General features: G+C 38.4%; 1 protein-coding gene across 2 annotated transcripts in view; it reads left to right on the top strand.

Annotated features, from left to right (window-relative positions):
• The window catches only part of NBEA (neurobeachin), an 867,588-nt gene that overhangs the window by 458,158 nt on the left and 385,173 nt on the right, over positions 1–24,257 (top strand). For both annotated transcript variants that reach the window (XM_084617023.1, XM_084617024.1), the window contains 3 exons: positions 1,834–1,898; positions 18,170–18,278; positions 22,086–22,252. In XM_084617023.1, coding sequence (XP_084473149.1) covers positions 1,834–1,898; positions 18,170–18,278; positions 22,086–22,252 — 341 coding nt within the window. The remainder of the gene's footprint in view (positions 1–1,833; positions 1,899–18,169; positions 18,279–22,085; positions 22,253–24,257) is intronic.

Below are 24,257 nucleotides of genomic sequence, written 5' to 3' on the forward strand. Positions count from 1 at the left end.
TGCCTTAAGGAAACACTTTCTGTAATCAAAATGAAATTTCCTATGAGCCTTTACTTTGAAGATGGTTTAGGTCATGATTTTAGAGATGTGATGTGACCACCCCATTAGTAAGAAATCTTGCAATATGAAATTCAAATCAAGGATAATCCTAGGGTTAAACTACATGGATTTCATGAAGCCTGGACAGTTTTCATAAAACCCAGAGAACCTGCCCTCAAGAAAAGGAAGGTCACAACTATAGAGTTGACCTCAGACTTATTTTTCCAGGCATATTCAAGGAACAGAAACAAAAGGACCAAAATAATTGAATTGTTTCTCTGAAAAGAAGTTATGATTAAGGTACTGTATTTGAGGAATTAACTAGGTTATTAAAATCTTAGAATTGAATATTCAATTAAGGTTCAATGTTGCAATAAAAATGAAGGAAGAAATAAAATATTCAGACTAATTAAGTTACTGGGGAGACAGACAAGAGAGGACTACAATAAAGATAATATTAATTGAGATTTCAGCTCTCTCTTATAGTGGAATGAGAATTGCAGGATGATTTTTAGATCTCCTAAAGTTTACTTATTCACTTATTAGAGTTTGTTGAGACATTGGACAGACTTTAAGGGTCTCTAATCTTTATAATCAGAAACATTTTAGTTGTTGAATCTTGTTATTGAAAATGTTACCTTTTACTACTATCACAAAATTTAACACATTGTCCCTGAGCATTTCACATTTAATATCAAAAAGCAAGATATTGTCAAAGGTTAACTTGGAAGACCATATCAAGTAAACTGATTTTAACTGTAGCGATGGTTCTCCAGTGCTTCTTTGCACCTTGTGCCGTCATATCCACCTGTGCAAAGCAGGTGTAAAATGCTACCAAATCAGAATGGTAGCATTTTACATCCACTTTGCACAGGTATGATTCACTACACAGGGGCAGTGTGACATGTCAGGCCCTTATTTTTTTAAAAAAGAGAATAAAAATGGAGGGTTTAAAAGAAACACTGTGGAAATACAGTCAAATAAAAAAAAGTAAAAAATGCAAAGACAATAGAGAAATACAGTATCTGTACAATTCAAAAATTAAAGTTTCAGCTAAATGGAAGCAATAACAACACACTATTTTTAAGTACAATTCTCTGTTACTGACACCTCTTAACCTAATGCAGCCAGCCTAACTCTACTCACATACCGCACTTCTATAAGCAAATGAACAGAAGTACTGTGAACTTCCTGCCAGGAAGTCTTGTACTGCTTCTTCCCCCTTGAGAGAAGAGATTGGATCAAGCAGTCAGGGATGCAAGGCAAAGTGGGAGGTTAGACCAGTTATAATAATGGTTTCCTATCAGATGAGAGCAGGAGGGCCACTTAGGTCTGGCTTCTTCAAAGCATCCCAATTGTTCCCACCTCTTTGCTTCCCTCCAAATACATGGAAAATGGCTACTCCTGAATATTTAGAGCATATTGGGAATGGACAGTAACTACATTCAATTTCTAAAGTGGCACTGGCGGGTTGAAACTGAGGAGAATATTTGAAATATTTTTTTCATCTTAATAGAATTTGATTTGTTAATGGTAATCTAAGTCATCTTTAATAGTTATTTTTCATACTTTTCAGTTAATTGTTATATTGGCTGCTCATCTACCACTGATAGAATTTCAGTTATTATGTTACAGAAGTACGAAGGTGTATTTTAAAAGACAAAGCATATGGTGGGCAGACAATCCCATGCAAAATGTTGATCAGATAATCCTCAGACACTCATCAAGGTCAAATTCAGGCTTCCTGTTAAAATTCCTTGCTGCTTTTTAAACATGGTATTCTTTTCCCTTTAGGAATGGCAGAATTCTATTCAGAAGAACGCAGGACTGGCGTTTATTGAGCTCATCAATGAAGGAAGGTAATTAATTTTAAAGCTTTTGGACAAGTAGTCATTTTGCATTTCATTCCATTGGGTGATACTACTTTCTCACCATCTGCTCCAGAAAGACTCAAGAAAAGGCCATTTTAATTAAAAGAAATTTACTGCACAAATACTGTGCAAAGCAAATATTTAATTTAGTAAGGTATAAAATGTTAAACTCTTAATAATTGACTGAAAACACCCTGTGTGCTGTGTAAAGGTTTGAGGTTTATTTGAGATTTGAGCCATTATCCTACTGAGTAGCAAGGTTGTTTTACACAGAGGATCTAGGGAGCCCAATCTGTAAACCCATCTGCCACTCCATCTGCTTTAGGAGCACAGTATTCATTGTACAGATGCACTTCCTTATACTCTCAGTTGATTAGAAATTATTTTATCTAGACTACTTGGTTCTATCTAAGGTACTACATAAAACAGATTGAACATCAAATTTATGTGAGCTACCTAGTTTTACAAGCAGTTAAGATAATTTATTAACACTAGAGTAATCTTAATGTTACTTTGGTCTGTGTCTGCTTTTATCTTTTGTCCTGTGCCATCATTTTTCAATACTCTCTATCCAGCCAGCTGAGCAATAATGGTACACTCTCTGGCTTAGCTGGCAGAAGATATTCCAAGGCAGATGTAGTCATCACCTCCATTGCCTATATAGCTTCTATTGACCCAGGAGTAGAAGCCTTTTAAACCTAGATGTCTTTGATGATGATATATGTGGTGCTGAACAAAAATCTTCATAATAATACACTTGTTGAAGATTTTTTTTGCGGTTTGTTTTATAGTTTCATTTTTACTGGTAGTATGACATTAACAATACAGAAACATCAAATCTTCCGTTGTTGAAATGTTATCTTTATTGAAGGAGCATAATTTTTTGTCTAATTGTATGATATATTCATATGCGGTTCAGTTGTATTAGTAAACACTGAAAAATAATGCAGCAAACAGCTCTATCTAGAAACTAAGTTTATACACTTGGGCTAGATTTTCAGTTGGTGTAAATGAGCACAGCTCCCTTGAAAGCAATGGAGCTACACTGATATACGTCATCTGAGAATCTGGCCCATGTGACTAAATTCTTCTGGGCAGGAATCATGTCTTCGTATGTGTTTGTAGAGCACCTATCACAATGGGGAAATGATCCTGACTGGATCATTTATTGAAGCCTATTGTTGTATAAATATTAAATGATAGTAAACTGTACAGTAAACTTGGTTTCTATAGTTTTGTCCAAATTTCTTGGCTTGTCTCCCATGATTTTTAAACTTAACCATTTTAGCTGGAAAACTCACCCAATTGTTTTTTTGTTTACAACATCTGATAGTAAAATCACATCTGATTATTGCACACTCGATAAAATTACACTGCTGAAAAAATGTATAAACCACATTTTTTAAGTTCATATGTAATAACCGTGAAATATCAGTGGACTGTGTACATCCATCTAGCAGTAACCTTCAAAGCAAAAGGAGCAGTATTAAAGAACTTGCTCTTTCGGCCCAATCAAATGAATGTCTAACCAAACTATCCATAGATACATCTTCTTCCACATATTTTTGTCAAAGGTATGTTTCAGAATATGTGTGTGTGTATTACTAGGACACTTGTTCTCCTCCACAGTTAGCAGATCAGTTTTTAATTTACCCTTCTGGGGATAAAGATAACAATCCTGTAAGTGGAAATTGTTATAAATATTTATTCCACTTAATAGCTAAACTTGTGAATATGATTCATCAATCATAGCTAGAGAATGCAATTGTGCAGTTGTCAACAATTAACAGGACATAAACAGTTGATGAATGTGCAGCTGAATTAAAGTGCTCCCTAGGACAGCCTGAAATTATAAACTGGATCATTTAGAGGAATCTAACAAAGGATCTTTATAATTAAAACAAAGCACGGTTAATGGGATGTAAAATTGCATATAATCACTATGCAATAACGACTGGATTTTAAATTATTAAAGTGCAAAATGAAGACTAAGAATAGTTTAAAAGTCTGAATTAGATTGTGAATGATCTATTTAATAAATCAACAGTTTCACCAAAATAAACCCTGCCTAGCTCATCTTTTTTTAACAAAATTAAAAGTACAAGGGGAGTAGTTCATAATTTTAAATCATTCAGTCTTACACCAACTTCAGGTTTTAAAATATGGATGTTATTAAAAGGTTTCCTAATTTTGATTTCCTGTTTGTTGTTTTTGCATCAAAACATTTGTGTACCATTGTAATCTTTAATGACTTCACTGGAAATATAATGAAACAAGACTTTTCATTATAATAATTAGTTTTGACTCCTAAAGTAAAAACATATTGTCCACATTCCTGTTGCTTGGGTTTTGATAAATAGCATCCTGTTTTTAAATAATGTGTATTAGTATATTTGTATTTTAGCTTACTCAAGGTAATGTTGTGCTATAGATGTCTGAACTGCTTTTATTTGTGTAGTTATGATTTATATGACATTCTGGCACAATTTTCCAGTTATAGGAACATGGGATTACTACCCAGGTACTCCTGAGTTTATTTCTGATTCTGTTCCTGACTCTCTCTCTAATCTTAGACAAGTTATGTTACCTCTGTCTCAGTTTTCTCATCTCTAAAATTGAGATAATACTTACCTGCCTCAAAGGGCTGTTATGAGGATTAGTTAATGTTTGACAATTAAAATTAAAAAGTTGCATAATTGTTAACTATTATTCATAGGCACTATTTTAGTAGTTTTCAGTATAAAAAGAGCTTCTGGTTATAACATAAATGTAATATTTGCAAGAAGAATATCTTCTAGGAAAATTCCATTAAATATCAATTTGAAAAGAACATTGCCACTGCAAAATTTTTCAGTCCTTAGAATCATAGAAATGTAGGACCTTGAAATATCATCAAGATGTTGAGGCAAGGCTGAGTACACCTAGACCATCCCTGACATAGAACCATAGAATATCAGGGTTGGAAGGGATCTCATCTAGTACAACCCCTACTCAAAGCAGGACCAATCCCCAATTTTTGCCCCAGACCCCAAATGGCTCCCTCAAGTAGTGAACTCACAACCCTGGGTTTAGCAGGCCAATGCTCAAAGCACTGAGCTATCCCTCCCCACTATACATGTGTTTGTCCAACCTGTTGTTAAAACCTCCAGTGATGGGGATTCCACAGCCTTCCTTGGAAGCCTGCGCCAGATCTTAACTACTCCTATAGTTAGAAAGTTTTCCCTAATATCTAATCTAAATCTCCTTGCTGCAGATTAAGCCAACTATTCCTTGGTCTATATTCAGTGGACAAGGAGAATAACTGATCATCTTCTTTATAACAATCCTTAACACATTGGAAGATTATCAGGTCCCCACCAGTCTCCTTTTCTCAGGATGAAACATGCACAGTTTTTTTAAACCTTTCCTCATAGGTCAGGTTTTTGAAATCTTTTATCATTTGTGTTGCTCTCCTTTGGAATCTCTCCAATTTGTCCATGCGTCCTAAAGTGTGGCACCCAGAATTGGGCACAGTATTCCAGCCATCAATCCTCACCATTGCTGAGTAGAGCAGGACAATCATGTCTTCCATGTCTTATATACAACACTCTTGCTAATGCACCTCTGAATGTTGTTAGCCTTTTTTGCAACTGCATCACATTGTTGACTCATGTTCAATTTGTGATCCACTGCAACCCCCAGATCCTTTTCAGCAGTACTACCATCTTCTAGTCAGTTATTCCCCATTTTGTAGTTGTGCATTTGATTGTAAATTATCAGCTTTATGCTTGCCTCTTTAATTCATTTCACATTGGGAATATGCAGAGTTGATGATAGTAGTCTCACAAATCAAGAACCCCATTAACAGCTGTTATATCAGTCCCTGAAAATTAGGATTTCAAATTTCCATTTACTTGCTGAAATATACATGTAAAATTATTTGGAAATTCATTGGCTCAGAGCCAAACTAATGACAGCCAATAATGAAAGTGATGAAACTTTTTAACAATGATACACAGTACATACCAGTGAAAAATATTTAGCATAAAAAGTAGTAAGCAGTCTTTGAGGACCTTAAGAAAACCGCACTTCAATCAAAAGCATTTATATGTACTATTCTTCTTTTGAGTATATATCAATGTGGAACTCACTAGAGGTACATCTGCACCTTGTGAATGTGATAGAGGAGTTTGGGTTTTTTTAGTAGCAGTCTCCATCCAGGCTGTTCATCACCTTGTGCCACCTTTTGCTACCATATGAACTCAGAAAGGATGGGATATTCGCAACCCTCCCTCACTTCCTCCTTACTGCCCCTGGCAGCAAGATGAAAATTGGGGAGTATACAACCTGCTAATTTTTAGCTCAGGCTAAATGTCTTCAAAACCTTTCAAACTCTTTATTGACTGCTGTGAACTAACCTGACATGTCTGGACCTAACGCAACTGGTCAGACGTACACCTCCTCATACAGAGTCCCTTGTAGTGGGCTCCTTAACATGGTGGACCAAAACCTGCAGGCTTCAAGCCATGTCCATCCTGTGATGAACTTATTCCCTTGAAGGCTAGAGACATAAGTGTCTCTTCTGCCTGGGAGAATTGCATATTCCAAGCAGATGTTCAGTGTGCTTATCCTTCTCTGCTAGAATGCACAAGTCATGAAGCTGAAACTCTGCCTTCTCGATCATTCCATGAAGGTCTCATCAGATCCAAAGAAATGAACTCCAGAATACTACTGGTGTAGAGCCCCCCAATTTATAGCCACAGATATAAAGCAGATATCCAAGAAGGTGCAGGGCTCTATTGGGAGCCACAGCAGGGACAAAAGACAAACTGACCCTTCAGTCAGGTGTCAATGAAATCAAATGGACCATCAGCTGATTCAGTGGCCATTCTTTGGCAGGAAAGATGGTGTGGATGAAAATCTACATTTTGACAAAGGAACAGCTTGAGATTCCTGTCCAAACAGAATTTCTATCTGCTGAAACTCAGCTGGAGATGATTCTTGTGCAAGAGAAAGGACTATAAGGAGAGAAGGCAGATGCCCCAAAACATCTCTCTCTTCTTATCTCTCTACCCATGTCACCAACAACACCAGCAGAAACCAAAAAAAAGCAGCATTGGAATGCGGGAGAGATCCTGTTTGAAAGGGGATTTTGCCAGTAAAGTCTGGTGGAACATGTGGTGAGAGAGACCTTTGCTTTTGAATTTATTTAGCTTATTAAGTTAGGTATTAGTTGTGTTTTACTTTTATTTCCCAATAAATATAACCAATTCTGATTTTTATGCCTCATTATTTGTAATCATTTAAAATCTATATTTCTATAGTTAATAAACTAGTTTTATTGTTTTATCTAAACCTGTGCGTTTAGATTGAAGTGTTTGAAAAACTCCTTTTGGGATAACAAGGCGTGTGCATATCATTTTCTATTAATAAATGACTGACTTTAGAGGAGTTTGTATTGTCCAGGAGGGTGCTAGGCAGTACAAAGATGCACATTTCTGGGGTAAAGTCTGGGACCAGAGAGTTTGCTGGTGTTACTCTGCAGTGTAATCCATGAGTGGCTGGCCATAGCAACCATGCAGTGTAACTGGGAGTAATTTACATGCTGAAGGCTGTGTGAGCGCAGACCAGGCGTGGTTGCTTACACAGCGAAGCAGTGTAAAAAGCACCCCAGATTGGAGAACTGAGGGGACACAGCTGTTCAACAGTTCAGACTGTACCCTGGGTGATGTCACAACTCCTTGTTGGACAGAAGAGAGCGAGGCACTCTTCCACCAATGTCAAGCCAACAAAAGCCCTGTAATTGCAATGGTATTGCTTGAATCTTTGAACTCAGCAAGAACAAGGTGGTATGAAATGGTGATGGTGCTTGACTTCACTGTGTCAAGTCACAAAGCCTGGAAGCTCCTCTGTCTTTTAGGCAGTGTGGCTCCAGCAGCCTACAAACTACCTCAACTAAGTGCACATGCCATCTCCACGCAGTTAATTGCCAACTCCCTTGTGCCGATGACTAAAACATCCAGGTGGCAAGTCCACAAACAACTTTACTGTGCACTAAATCAGCACCTGGTGACTTCACCCCTTTCTGCCCCCTACATAGTAGATGAAGTGGACCAAGGGTGTTTCCAACACTAAATCAGAAAATAGGGCAGAATGAACAGACTGTATCCAGAATTCTTGAAGAACTTGGTCCAAAAGCAAGAAAGTGGCTGGTAGGCTTCTTCAGCAACATCCACTCTTCTAGTATTATACCAAAAGTGTGGAAGGTAACCAAGTTTATAACCATTTTAAGCCAGAAAAGAGGCCACTGACCTAAAAAGCTACCAGCCCATCTCCCTCCTTACCAGTTGCTTTAACTGTTGGAGTAGCTCCTACTTTTAAAGTTACAGCTGACACTGGAGCAACTGGTCCCCAAAGAGCAGGCTGGATTTAGAACTGGTCGCAACTGCTGTGACCTTAACCAGCTACCTAGAATCTGATTATCAGTGAAAATTACAAACATCAGCATTCATAGACCTTTTTTTTCTGAATAAAATACTGTATGGTGCAAAGGGCTCATGCTGGAGTTATCATTAGCTTTCCCATGTGAATCAACCATCAGACTCATCACCTAGATGCTGAATAACAGAAGATTTACCGTACACCTTAGCACATCTGCCAGTAAATCACAGAGATTGAACAACAGCCTCCCATAGGGATATGTTTTAGCACCTGCATTGTTCAATCTCTATACCAGTGACATTCCAGTCCCATCATCTTGTAAATTCATCTCTGCAAATGACATTGAACTAACAACACAAGTGTTCTCTCTGAAGGCCACAGAAAAAGTCATGAACGATGACTTCCAGACACTTAAGATGTACTTCAAAGCTTGGCGACTGAAACCCAATGCTTCAAAACCACTTGTTCTCTGCCTTCCACTTGAGTAACCATGAGGCCAAAGTGCCTCTGAAAGTGGACTTTTCTCATCTGCCTCTTTCGTGTGGCCACGATCCACAGTATGTTAGCATTACCTGTAATCAGACACTGAGCTCTAGCCAACACCTTGACAACACCTAAAGAAGATAAAGAAAAGGGTTAACATCATCCAGAAACTTTCTGGCACATGCTGGGGATATGATGTGCACACACTTCAAACGTCAATACAAGCTAGGCTCTTGCCAACAGTGGAATATTGTCCACCAGTCTGGTGCAACAGCTCCCATGCTAATATTGTTGACACTGAATTAATGCCATACTTAAGAATGTTTAACGGCTTTCTCAAATCAATGCCAATACTGTGGCTTCTAAGTTTTGGCGGGCATTGCACATGCCAACATCAAGTGAGACAATGCTGTGGTCTGGGAGTTCAAGAAGATTCTGGTTGCTCCGTGGTCCAGGAGTACAAGAAGATTCTGGTTGCTCTGAACCTGCTGATACAAGTTTTCAATTCACTGCCACCCTCTCAACTCAAATCCAGGACGCATTTCTGGATACACACACCAACATTACAGGCCAATAGAAAGGACGGCACACTTACTGACTTGAATCAGGAGGCCACTTGTGATGTCCCAAACAAAGACTTGATTGAAGATTCAATGAAAGGAGTACAGAGAAACCAGAATCCCAGGAAGCACTGAACTGTACTTAATGCATTCAGACAATGCAGAGAAGGTGTGGAATTTCCTCCAGAAATGGAAAATTAAAGAATTGCCAAAATGTGACTGTGATGAGGTACAAACCATGCAACACGTCATGGACAACTGCCCCATTCACGCTAGCAGTGGTGGCACCAGGGGGATCCATCTGGTTAATTCAGAAGTATTAGAATGGCTTTTGAATCTCACTTATAATCTCAGCCCATTGCTTTTCAAATGCAATACAAAAAGAAGATGAGTACTTGTGGCACCTTAGAGACTAACCAATTTATTTGAGCATGAGCTTTCGTGAGCTACAGCTCACTTCATCGGATGCATACCGTGGAAACTGCAGCAGACTTTATTTATACACAGAGAATATGAAAAAATACCTCCTCCCACCCCACTGTCCTGCTGGTAATAGCTTATCTAAAGTGATCATCAGGTGGGCCATTTCCAGCACAAATCCAGGTTTTCTCACCCTCCACCCCCCCCACACAAATTCACTCTCCTGCTGGTGATAGCCCATCCAAAGTGACAACTCTTTACACAATGTGCATGAAGTGGTATCTCCAGCATCAGTCCAGGCACTGGATGTATTTAAAGCGTTCCAGGAGCTCTTTGTGAGGATTGCTGAGACCCCAGACATAAAGACTTTTTGGTCATATCAAAGAAATCCCATATGCAGTGTGACATGCTGTCAGCTTCTGGTCAATCAGGATTACGCTCCCTGTTGATGAGGGACTGCTAGATCCAGCTAAAATCTCTGTGGCAGATATGATTCACTACAGTACCAATGGCAAAATGAGTCAAGAAATGGTACTAGGTTCCCCCTTTAGCGTTTGAGTACTTCTGCACTCAAGCCAATCCAGGCCCTTTGGTTGCGTCAGCTGTACAAGAGAAGTTAAGGTTGAGCAAAGGTACACCGAAAGACACAGTCCCCAAATGAGTGACCTGTTTGGGAGGAAGGCACACTCCTCAGTTTCACTGCATGTGGCAAACTGCCAGGCCCTGCTGGCCAAGAATGACTTTCTTACATGGGACAGGTTGACACCCTTCTTTGCAGAGCTCTCATGCAGTAGAGGGGACAGCGTAAGGGCATAATCAAGGAAGGCCAAGTGGTGGCCAAGATAACCTTGTAGGTAGTAATGCATGCCTCAGACACCAGAGAAACAGAGTTATCAACTATAAACCTTGTTTTGATCTGGAAGCCTCTCTTTAGGTAATCATTTAGTTACACACTCCCCCCCCCCAGCTCCGAAGATAAGGCCAAAGATCTTGAAGTAGACATGATATTCTGAGGAATGGGGACCTAGTGTAATGGTCAGAGGACAGGTTTAATATACTCACAGTAGCCTGTGTTTTTGAGGAGCTGAGTTATTGAATTCTGCACTAGTTGTATTTTCCTCAGGATTGACGATTTCGTGTCTAAACACATAGCAATGCCCTAGTCCTAGTCAGGAGATGACAGTAATTTATAAGGCAGGTCACAAGGCAGGTCACAAGTTGTGAGGATGCGGTACGGTGTCTTACTCATACATAGATGTTAGCGGTGTCACTGAATTACACTTTGTATGTGAGAGCTCAGTATCCGTGAAGAATTTTGGAGCACTTCTAAACTGTGGACTGACCTGACTAATTGTGTGTTGGCATTTCAAAGCAGAGGAGACTGCATGATAGCTCAAAATTCCTTAAAATGTTTTTCTTTGTCAACCAGCATAATCACTGTTTTGGTTCGGTTTAGCTTCAGTCTGCTATTCTTCATCCATGAGTTGAGGTTGCCCAAGCACTGGGCTAGCTTGATGATGTTAGTGTTGTATGTTGCAAAGGACAAAGCTGTGTATCAAGTTTGTTGTGGACTGACTGTTTAGCAATGAGATTAGAGACACGAAGTGGGTGAGGTAATGTTTTTTATTGGGCCAACTTCTGTTGGTGAGAGACAGAAGCTTTCAAGCTTACACAGAGCTCTGTTTAAGCTCCAAAGCTTGTCTAAGTTGCATCTTGGCAGATCTCATCAATGAGCATCTGATGAAAGTACATCTGTTCCTCTGGACAAGTGAGCAGGCAGGTCTTCAGGAGTGGGGACAGGGAGCGGGATCTTAGCTAAACTATATCAAATGTGCATTCTGTAATACATTTTGACTGTTGCTATTTAGGAATAGGCTGCCTTTTTCACTTATCTGGAGCATCCAGAAAGATTGGGGGACTGTGACAGGGTCGGACCAGATGGCTATAGGAGAGTAATAGAAGGCAGATATATTAGCCCCAGGCTAAGTAGGTCCCTTTTCCCTGGGTAAAGTAACAGGGAAGGTTCCAGAACAATCAGGAATCTTCTGGAGACCATTAAGACAGGCTGATTAGAACACCTGCAGTCAATCAAGAAGCTGCTAGAATCAATTAAGGCAGGCTAATTAGGGCACCTGGGTTTTAAAAAGGAGCTCACTTCAGTTTGTGGTATGCGTGTGAGGAGCTGAGAGCAAGAGGCACTACGAGCTGAAAGTGAGAACACGGACTGTTGGAGGACTGAGGTGTACAAGCATTACCAGACACCAGGAGGAAGGTCCTATGGTGAGGATAAAGAAGGTGTTGGGAGGAGGCCATGGGGAAGTAGCCCAGGGAGTTGTAGCTGTCGCACAGCTGTTCCAGGAGGCACTCTAGACAGCTGCATTCCACAGGGCCCTGGGCTGGAACCCGGAGTAGAGGGCGGGCCTGGGTTCCCCCCAAATCCTCACAACTCCTGGTCAGACACAGGAGGAGTCAATCTGGACTGTGAATTCAGAAAAACGGCCAAGCTGAGGGCTGCCGTGAAGCTCCAAAGCAAGCAAATCCGCCAATAAGCGCAAGACCCACCAAGGTAGAGCAGAAACTTTGTCACAGGACATAAGCATGACTTTTTTCCAGCAATATAAAAAACTAAGAGTCCTCTTTACTTCCAGTCTATGCAAGATATGTTGCTTGCAAGAACTGACTGCAACATAGCAAAACTAAAAAAGAAAATTGATGAATGTGAAAATTCATATCTGAAGACATCATTTGGGTAGGAGGATTAATGACTACTGTCACAACCTGACCCAGTATGGACACCATTCTATTGTGAGTAGTCCAACCACATGGTCCTACATGCTTCCAAGTCAACTCAGTTTGGGCAAAGTCTGTTCACTGTTTCTAGCTCTGGGACTCTAAGGCTCACTCCCTGGCTTATATCGCTTGCCTGAGTCCTTTCTTTGGCCATGGGATCCACAATCTAGTGGTTCTAGCCCCTGAAACAAGCTCCCCAGTCACTTGCATACATTTTCCCAGAGTTCGGCCAAGGCTGTGGGCACTCTTGGCTTTTAGTTTAACCTCCTTGGGGTCAACATGGCAGGAAAGCAAGGAACACAGACTTAGCAAAGGAATTTCTTAACCACAATTACTTTACATTTAAAAGCACTTGAGTGTTACAGCTCTTTGTAAAACAACAGAGTCCTGAGATGCATCCTCCCCGAGTCGATCTCACCCCTTCTGAGAGTCAGAGTCTGCTGGCGTTTCAGGCTGCCCTCTTGTTCTTGCAAGGCTTTCAGTTCTGATGGTTGGCCCCCTACCACCACCCCTTTTTATGCTTCATCCACCTCTCTGTAGAAAACCCATTGTTCCTTGGGTACCTGTAGTTGAATCATTCAAAGCTGACAGCCTCAGATTACTGTATTGATGGCTTCAACGTATTACTTAAGCCTCTTTCCTAGGCAGAGCAGCTATCTGGAATGCAATTCAGTAAGTCACCTCTAGAAAGTTTAGACCTGTGTTCAGCACGTAATGCAAAGGGAGTTCACCATAAAAATACTTAACTGTCTACAAATTTTAGACATCGGACTTGATTCTGATTAACAGAGAGGAATTAGTTGGAAGCAATTTGTGTGAAAGAGGTCATGAAACAGTTACATTATCCTGAGGAAAAGAAGTAGTGAGAGCTGCAGGATAAAGACAGTGAACTTCAAAATAGAAAACTTTAGCCAAGTTAGAGAACTGGTAGAATTGGTAGAAAAGGTACCTTGAGAAGAAAATCTAAGAGAAAAGGGAGCAAATGAGAGCTGTCAGTTTCTCAAAGAGGCAATATTAAAGGCACAATAGCAAACTACCCTGATGCAGAGGAAAGACAGGAAGACTAATAAGAGGCCAATATGGCGCCGTCGGGAGCTCTTCAGTTACCTGAAAATCAAAGAAGGAATTCTACAAAAAGTAGAAACATGGACAGATTGCTAAGGATGAATACAAAAGAATACCACAAGTATGTAGGACAAAATCAGGCTAAGGCACAAAATGAATTTCACCTAACAAAGTACATAAAAGATAGTATGTTCTGTAAATACAATATGAGCAAAAGAAAAATAATGGGAAATGTAGGCCCAGTACTTTGCAGGGAAGGAGAGCTAATAACTGGTGACATCAAGAAGACTGAGGTGTTTAAGGCCCATTTTGCTTCAGTCTTCACTAAAAAGGCTAATTGTGACAAAATACTTAATGTTAACATAAACCACAATGTGGAAATTACAGGTTAAAGCAGAGGTCCCCAATCTGTGGGGCGTGCCCCTTGGGATGGGGGAACGAGGAACGTTCCGTGGGGGGCTGGGTCCCGGGCCAGCCGCCACAGAGTGTAGGGAGGGAGCGCCGTCCTGCTCCGCTTCTGGCCCTCAGTTGGGGTCCTGGATTCTGACCCTGTTCTGCGCCCACCCCAGCTGTTGCCCCAGTCTTGGCACTCTTTACCCCTGTCCACTTCCCCCCCCTCCCAGTAAGGGGTAAGGTAGGGTACAAGGTAAAAAGTTTGGGGACCACTTTTTTTGGGTTAAAGAATATTTAAATAAGTTAAATGTATTCAAGTTGGCAGAACCCGATGAAATTTATCCTACGATATTTAAGGAACTAGCTGAAGCAATCTCAGAACAGTTAGCGATTATCTTTAAGAATTCTTGGAGCATGGGTGAACTCCCAGAAGACTGGAGAAGGGCAAATATAGTACCTATCTTTAAAAAGGGGCACAAAGAGGCTGTGGGGAATTATACGCCAGTCAGTCTATTTGGAGAGACACTGGAAGAAATTATTAAACAATCTGTTGTAAGCACCTAAAAAGAGTATAAGTAATAGCCAACATGGATTTGTCAAGAACAAATCATGTCACACCTAATTTCCTTCTTTGACAAGGTTACTGACCTAGTCCATGTGAGGAAGTTGAAGAAGTGATAATCTTGATTTTAGTAAAGCTTTTGACACAGACTCATAAGCAAACTAGGGAAATGTGGTTTAGATTAAATTACTATCAAGAGGGTGCATAACTGGTTGAAAGACCATACTCAGACAAGTTATCAATGGTTTGCTGTCAAACTGGGAAGGTGTATCTAATGGGGTTCCACAGGTGTGTGTCATGGGTCTAATAGAGTACAATATTTTCATTAATCACTTGCATAATGTAGTGGAGAATTCGCTTATAAAATTTGCATATGACACCAACCTGGGAGGGGTTGCTAGCACTTTGGAGGACAGGATTAGAAATCAAAACAACCTTGACAAATTGGAGAATGAGTCTGATTTCAACCAGATGAAATTTAATAAAGTGCAAAGTACTTCACATAGGAATACACATTCTCAAGCCTTGTCTTAATTAACACGATCCTCTCATGTCTAGTAGGGTAGGCTGTTGCTCACCAAAATCCTTGCAGTGCTTTACAGCCAGCCTGGCTGTGATTGTTCTTTCATGAGGCAAGTACGCTGTCCGTTTGCCTTTTAGTTGAAGTAGTCATTGTATCTCTTTGTACTCCAAGATATACTTCAAAAACAGGACACCCCCTGCTGACTGTTTCTTCCTGTAGATTTCCTCTCTTCTATATTCCACAATCACTTAGTTGGCACATGGTTCAGTCTGGAAATAGACATGCTGGGTGAGGTATGTAATACACCAATGACCAGGCAGGGAGATAGGTGTCTGTTACCCTCTGCCTGAAAGGAACAGCTCTGAGGTATGTCACCACCTGGTGACCTGCCTTAACTCCAAGATCTTAAGAACATAATTTTCAGTACAAATGCATAACTTCTTAAATATCCATCCATACATTTCACAATGATTATGATGACCAGTGGGCTACAAGCTCTCAGTAGAGACTTCACATGCCACCCTTCAGTGAACTATTATGCAGATATCAGACCCAGGTGATCCCTGTAAAACCTTATTTAACCCTGGCTCTCTTGGCACCAAAGGATCCCTGAACCACACTAGCTACATTGCTGTCTTTCTGAGAGATGCCAAATAGTAATTGTAAGCAATTATACTAATGCCACAGGAGTCAGGGACATCATTTCAGAAAAGTTCAGGGGCTCGGGGGCATCCTTGCTTCTCTCTCCCTGCTCCTGTTCCCTGCTCTGTGGGGGGTAGGGATGGGGAGCAGGGAGGTATATGGGCAGACAGTGAGCCAGGGTGGGTGTCTCACCAATCGCTGACGCAGGGCTTGGATCAGGGCCTGGCTTGTTGTGTGATTTGTTCTGGCCCACACCCCTGCTGGTGCTTCCTGTGCAGCTGTTGAGGACTAGGGCGGGGGCGGCAGGGGCATCACTGATAATGTAAGGATTAGGTGACCTACCCCAGCCTGCCCAACAGCACTCCTTGCAGGCTTGGGGGAGACACCACAGCCTGGCTACCAGGGAGCTATGAAAAGTTCGGGGTTGTGGAGGGCAACTGCTCCCACTGCTCCATAGAAAATGATGCCCCTGAGAAGACTTTCCTATGTTGTCACCGCTCTTGTTCAAGTCGTACATGAGGCTGCTGGTTTGGTTAATGGGGAGTTATGTGCTGCAATATAAGGAAAAGGAGTACTGGTGGCACCTTAGAGACTAACCAATTTATTTGAGCATAAGCTTTCGTGAGCTACAGCTCACTTCAATTTTTCCACTGAATGCATCCAATGAAGTGAGCTGTAGCTCACGAAAGCTTATGCTCAAATAAATTGGTTAGTCTCTAAGGTGCCACTAGTACTCCTTTTCTTTTTGCGAATACAGACTAACATAGCTGCTACTCTGAAACCTGAGAGCTGCAGTATATTTAATATGATGATGACACGCAGCTCTTCATCTCCATCACATCTGACCCAACTAGAATAGCTGAATGAAATCCACTGTGTCAACATGAATTTGGGATTGGATAAGAGCTAGTGGACTGTGATTTAATTCAGACAAGATAGCGATAATGATGTTGTTGCTACCACCTCTTTGCTGAATGGAAGTGTATTTTGGGGCCTTTTAGGCCAGTTTCCTGTTTGAAGCAGAAATCAGTGACACCAAGTAAAGTATTTTCATAGTTTATTTATTAACTGTACAAAGTCCTGTTTCCTTGAATAGAAATGGCAACAAATTTAAATGCAATTCTGTTTTTCAGAAATCTCTGATAAAGTACCACTGACCTATCCCCTGAAGCAGTTGCCTTGAGCCTCTTTCCCTCTCCAGGAGTCTCATAAAACTGAGACACATCTTCCTTTTTATAAATTGAAAAATACTAATGTAGTGATAACCATGAATAAATCTCACTGCTATCTGTTCACTCAGGGCTAGATTTTTAAGATATTTAGGCACTAAAGATGCAAATAAGCACCTAACGAGATTTTCAAAAATGTCAAAACACCTAAGTCCCATGGGACAAATGTACAAAACTCTCATTGCCTTCAATGAGCAAAATTAGGCCTGTATTGTAGCACTTTTGACATTCCCACCCAAAGAGCTACTCCTAACAATAATAGGGGGAGAGAGAGCAATGTCATTTTTGAAAAAGAGCTCTCAATTCCGGGTTTTTTTTCAATTATTATGACATGTAGTGTTGCCAATTGCAATTTTATCATGAGTCTCATGATATTTTTCTTAAATCCCCAGCTACTGGAAACTTCTGATTACAAGAAAATCTATTTTCATTTAATCTCAGCTTTCATATTTGTAAAAAAAGTGAGTTTCTAGCCCTCTTGAATGAAGAGAAAAGCTTAATATTACCTGAGTTCACCCAAAAGGTTCAAAAACCAAAAGCAAATTGGAAAAAATCCAAAGTAATTTATGTATTAAGAATCTGATTTTATGACAGGAATCTCATGATTTTTGGATATTTGATTTTTGGCAATACTGATATTTTAATAATGGTGCATTCAAATAATTCAAGTTATATTGTGCATTTTTTTTTTGCATTTCTTTGATTTATGCTGCTGTTATACATAAAAATATAAAGACATTGCATCTTTTATGCACTGTGGGCATTCAAATTTTAGTTAGCTAGATGAATTACCAGTAACAGTTAAGCAGTTGTTCCAAAAAAAAGAAATAATGTTCCTATATTCATGCTATAATTGTGGTTGCAGTCTCACTATAAACAGGTCCAAATTACAACACTTCTGTAAGCAGTGTTTCCTTTAGTTAGCTAGCTGATACTAAACTCACTGCATAAGGCCTCTTTCATTGTAGAGAGTTTTCTCTGTTTTTTCACAAAAATATGAAATTACAATGAACTCTTCTGAAAAAGTTAAATTATTAATGTAAACTAATTTAGCAATTATATTTCATTTGGCAAATCTTCAACTTTTTCCATTCTAAGGCAAACTTATTAAAATAATTTATTCAAAGAAGTCAAATATGAAGATGGATTTCAAGTGTTTTATTTTGTTTTAGATTATTATGTCATGCAATGAAAGACCACATAGTGCGTGTTGCAAATGAGGCGGAGTTTATTTTGAACCGACAAAGAGCTGAAGATGTACACAAACATGCCGAATTTGAGGTAAGCTCAAGACTAGATGAATTCCTGCTTTTCTGTTTTCACTCAGCCATCACTTAGACTGTAACCTCATACAATACAGATTTTTTTTTTCCGAGAGAGAGAGAAATTTACATTGAAGGCATTTGAAAGCCAGTTTTTGAAAGCTTTGGTAAATGTCAAACACAAGGAACTAGTTTATCTTCTTATCCCTTCACTGAAATGCATGAAAATATTTACAGCTTGAAGAAACCCCTTAATCAGAATGCCTACTAACTTGATATGGCAGATTTTTAAGGTTCACAAAGAACTTGTCTGACTTTATTGCAAGTAGTAAAACAAACAACATTTAATAGTGAAATTATTTTTGCTGGATTTTATCAATAGAATGTGAGTTTTGTGTATAATAAATAAAACTAAAGGCTAGCACACTTGAAGTGCTTTATGAAAAATAATAAATATTGATGTTCTGTAAATAGTATAGTATTTTCACTACCAATACCAATGCTTTCTAGTACTTTTTCATCTTATTTACCGGGTATAACTTATAAATTGGAAGATGATATTCAGTACCTTTTCTTCTTGCTAAGCTAATAAGAATTAATTAATTACTGGAGATGAATGAACTTTTTTCTTTTTGTTTACTTAGAATTTCTCATGTTCCTGTTCAAACATATCTTTTGATATATTTGAGAACTTTTGATAGAACAATGTTAAAAATCTTTTTGTTTAACATGGTTTTATCAGGCAATATGTTTTGATATTAAAAAGTTTATCTATGATGCTTCAATATAAAAATTTTGATTATTCCTGTTTTTGCCTATGTGTATATGTTTGTGTGTCTATATGCTCATATATAAAATAATTCACACAAGCATGTTTTAATGTTTGGGTGGCATTGCATTAGAATTAGGTTTGATTGATTTGGTAGCCTTGAAGATAATAAATAGCTGTATGAACATATTCATCTGTCAGGGAATGCCAACAAGCACCTTGTGGCAAGACATAGAAGCCAGTAATCTCAATTTTGATGAGGTTTTTATCTCATCGAAGCAGCTCGCTAAAACCTACGCTTTGATGTACTAGTTCTTGTGCTCCTTGACATAGCAGAAAAATATAAGACACAGAGATATCTTGTTGTCATTTTGAATACATATAACCTTTACTTCATTTTGTCAGGCCAGACAGCACACACTTGTCAGATGGGATTGCAACAACTTTATTATGAAACATATACTGGATATTTTGAGCTTAGATAAAATCACATTTATAATTAAGTGTATGTCAGAGTGAAGTTTCATATTGCCTCAACAATAAATAACATTTGATATTTATCAGGGCATCATACAGTAACCTAAAATGACAATAGAAGATTGAGTTATCTGCTCTTTGAAGAATATGTTGAGGTATAAGATCTGTCAGAACTCTAGACAAAATGAGAAAATTCAATTAACTTCCAGCTTCTGTTAGCAAATAAGATTTAGAATATTAACTAAATTCCCTAAAGGAACAGCCTTAAGTCAATCTTATTTTCTAGTAAGGAAACCAAGACATTTCTCTATAACATTTTTATTATACTTATTGTCTTGTGAAAAGCCTTAGAAATATGTTTGAAATTGGCAAGATAAAATCTGTAAGTAATTAAAATAAAAAAAATTAAATGTAATCATGTACCACTATGAATCTTAGATATACCTAAAGTAAGATGGTGCTTAAAGTCTGAAACAGTTTTACATATTGATGTTGTAATAATGTTACATAGGCATCATATCATATTAGCAAGCATCCCACTTAAAAGATGTGTGAAAGTTTTTTTTACCATCTACTGCATTTTAAATTATAAATCAGTTTTATTTTATTAAACAATATTTAAATGTATTTATTTTGTAAATATTTGATTATTTTGAGTATGCCAATTATTGTTCACGGCAGGAAAAAAAGTGAATGAGTATTTTACCAGTCAAGTTATCTCACTTTTACCTCTCAAACTTCAATTATATCATTACTGATAGAACTACTGGACTAAAGTTATATAGTGACACAGTGTGGGTGCATGTGGGTGTGTAGATGTGAGCATAAGGGTGTGTAAAGTTAACACTAGTGAATTTTGTCTTATGACTATGGCTATTATTGAAAGAGTCCAGTTTTTCCAGAATGATTGCTTCCAGTTAACATTCATTTTGCTAGCCTCTGTAACTGTTCAGGAAGAAAAATGAAAATTTAATTTTACTGTCCAATGAGCTGGTGAAATATTAACCTCATTACTGAGGCAGATCATTGGACTAATTGGTGCTTCCCTGTACATGAAGATAAATTGAAAAAATGAATTAACCCCTTAAAAGTAATGTAATTCCTGTCTTAAAGAGATGTCTTGCAGTAATAGTTTTACATACAGTAGATGAAGTACATAGTTAAAATCTTACCAAGTACTGCCATTTTCTGTAATAAAAACACTAATGTATAGAAGTATGCACACCTGAATTCATGAAATGCAATAAGATGTCTCCAGTAGAATGTTAGCTTAATTGCAACTGCTGGTATAATCAATATTATATAGTACTTTGTTTAGGTAGTATTAAATCTTCATTGAATTTGTTTTAAAATGGGAAACAATCAGTTATTATGGAATGCATAAACTTAAGAACACCTAGCTCAAAATGAGGGATTTTATTCAGAAATGATCATTGGACACACACACATTAAATAACCAACACAATTTATTGAAAATAATTTGAGAATAATGTAGTTTTTTTACGACATATCTCTGTAAGAAAACTGTGATTTTTTTTTTAATCGCCATAGACACATTTGCCCTATTCAGACTTTTCAAACAGATCCCTACTTAAAGGAGTATTGAGAATTTGAATTCAGTCTCTTTTTGAGAATAAAGTAGATAAATGTATAATTCTATATGCTACAAAGAGAACAAAAGTATTAGAAGATAGAAACTAAAGTTAACAGTGTTTTGATAATGGAATCTTTTTCACAATCAGTCTGTAACGGAAACGGCAATAATTATTGAAATTCCTTGAGAGATGGATTTTGAAAGCAACATGATCAAATAATTATTTCTAGCTTTGTTTTCAGTTTCAAGTATTTCTGATAGATTTTTTTATCCCGTTTTACTTTATCCAACTGTTTTTACCTGTATGTAACTTGTGGTGTGTTTTGCATGTTTTAACATATGGAGATTAAGGAAATAGACATTTAATTTCAAAGGTAATGGAAATCTACTTTAAGATCCATAATTATAAAAGTACTGAACTTGTGAACTATTAAGATCTTGTTTTGTAGATCTTAGTGAGACTTAAAAGTCAAGCTAAGTCTGTCTGGTACAGTGTTGTAGGTTTCTATGTGCAATATTGAATAAGAAATTACAGAGTATAAAGTATTGTATAAGGTATTAATTGGCAAATAATTTATAATCTAAAAAGAGGCCATATTTTAAGACATAAGCACAAAGAGGCAGAGTTAAGTGTGTTTTCATTGTAATTCTGCATTTCCTCACTTTTGATGACTTAATTTCTAAATCTTAACTTAGCTTTAATGCTCTTATATTCCCTAGGAGTATGTAATGGAGGGATCAACACAGCCAGTGCAAGTAAGGAGTTTAAAAATGGATGTTGTGTTTCTATTTAGACTTTATATTTCTGTGAATGGTAAGGTGCTTCTTATTTACGGTACCTAGAAATGCTGAGTTTAGTGAGAACAAAGGTGACTAAGATGTAGGTAGAAAGGAGAATTCAGATATATGAAAATCAGTCCTAAGCAACTTGTAGGCACTTCCTAAATTATTCTATTTACTATTCACTATTTTTTTTTAATTTTTAGTCACAGTGTGCTCAATATGCTGCTGATAGAAGAGAGGAGGAAAAGATGTGTGACCACCTTATAAGTGCTGCTAAACATCGCGATCATGTTACTGCCAATCAGCTGAAACAGAAGATACTGAATATCCTAACAAACAAACATGGTGCTTGGGGAGCAGTCTCTCACAGGTAAGCTGTAATCATAAATCTGTAATTATAAACATTTGTTTCAAAATTTAAAATGAATCAGCCATTTCTGTACAATTAAAAATTGGATGTGCTGATGGTGGGAATCATTTCAAGAGAACTTTTGTCTTCTTTATATCTCTCTTGTTTTTCCTCAAAAGTCTTCCTGTGTGGAGATTCCTCTTCTAGTACATGATGTGCAGATACAATGCTCTCCATAGCCCATCAACACAATATTTTATTAAAATTTGTTTTAGATAATTTGTAGATACTTATGCTTGTTGATCATCATGTAGCACTATTATTTGTATTCCAATAGGGCCTAGAGGCCCCAACCAGGATCGGGGCCCCTTTTGGGCTAGTTGCTGTATGAACAGGTTGTGAGACCCCGTCCCAGTCCCAAAGACATTACAATGTAAATAGAAAAGAGAGATGAAGGGTGGGAGGAGGCATAGAGAGGCAAAATGACTTGTTTAAGATCACACGGAGGTCAGTGGTAGAACAAGGAATAGAACCCAGCTCACCTGACTAGTGCCCTATCTACTAAACTATTTCTGTATAAATAATCAGTATATACTTTGATACAATACACTGGTAAATCTTTATCCTCACAGACAAACAAGGTCAATACCTAGTGTGTGCAACCAAACTCTGCGTGCACAAGTCAAATATTTGCACATGTGTACCCAAGCATATCTCATGCCCAAGCTGGGCATGAGAAAAGTGCGTGCTCCCTTCTGCAGACATATTTTGAAAATTTGGTTCAAAATATAATAGTACAAAATATAATAGTACTAAACTGTACTTTAATTGACAATACAGTAAATGAGGTTCTAATATATGTTCTAGGGAATTAGAGTTAAGCCTCATTAGAATAGATGTATAATGAATATTATATGTCCATAAATATTAAGGTATCTCATAAATACTGTGTATATTGTTCTCACCCTATTGTCACTATGTTTGCATGTGTATCATTTATTTTCAAGTATGTAATGGAGGAATCAACACAACCAGTGCAAGTAAGAAGTGTAAAAACAGATGTTTCATTTCTATTTAGACTTAATATTTCTGTGAATGGGAAGGTGCTTCCTATTTAACTAAAAATGCAGATTTCAGTGAGAACAACATACAGTAGTTTATATTTTTTTTTAAAAGTTAGGTGTAATTTTGGGCTCATTGATCTTAAGTGTTCCTTTAAAATCCCTGCTCAAAATGAGGTGGGTTTCAGTTCTGTTGTGTTCTGTGAAAACCAGCTCAAGTTGATGATGATATAAATCTGAGCTGCTGCTTGCACAGCTGTAGGCCACCATCTCCATAAGCCATGAGCCAGTTGTCTTCTTGGAAGTGATAGGTGATCTACCATTTCCCGCTGGGGCCAAATAGCTTCTCTCCTGGGTTTTGGCGGGAGACGTGGTTGCTCCCCTAATCTACAGTTTTAGCCTTACCAGGTAAGGGCCACTGCCCCTCCCTCAAATCCATAATAGTCACTGGGGATCTAGGACATCTCCCAGTCTGGCAGCAGATACGGGGAAAATGTTCCACTGCCAGTGCTAGTGTAGTGACTGCAGGGGCATAGAACTCTCCATAAACCTTTACATGGTAGCAAGGGACTCCACAAATATAATCCCTAGCTGCCACAGGCTAACTGGCATGCCAGGTAATTCCTAGCACACAGTTGCTAGGGAATACTCAGGGGTTCCTTAGCTACCATAATATGGTTCATGAGATGTCTAGACCTGTGTTGTCAGGGTAGCATTTCTAATGGCAAAAGCTTTTTCCCAGTTCCCAATGCAGAATGAAAAACTTATTTCCTGAAGATCTTTTGTATTTGAAAGAGGCCCTGACGCTACACATAGGGAGTAGCCAATTGTCCCAAGAAGGAGCATGTGAAAGAAACCTGTCCACTGGTTCCACAAAATAAAACTTATGTAAGGTCCAAGAGGTTTGGCATCTAGATGGGTAAGGAAGTGCTTTTAAGAAGTGGGTATTGTTAGGGGGCTTATTC

The sequence above is a fragment of the Lepidochelys olivacea genome (genome assembly GCF_965140295.1).
Source record: "Lepidochelys olivacea isolate rLepOli2 genome assembly, chromosome: 1".
NCBI lineage: Eukaryota > Metazoa > Chordata > Testudines > Cheloniidae > Lepidochelys > Lepidochelys olivacea.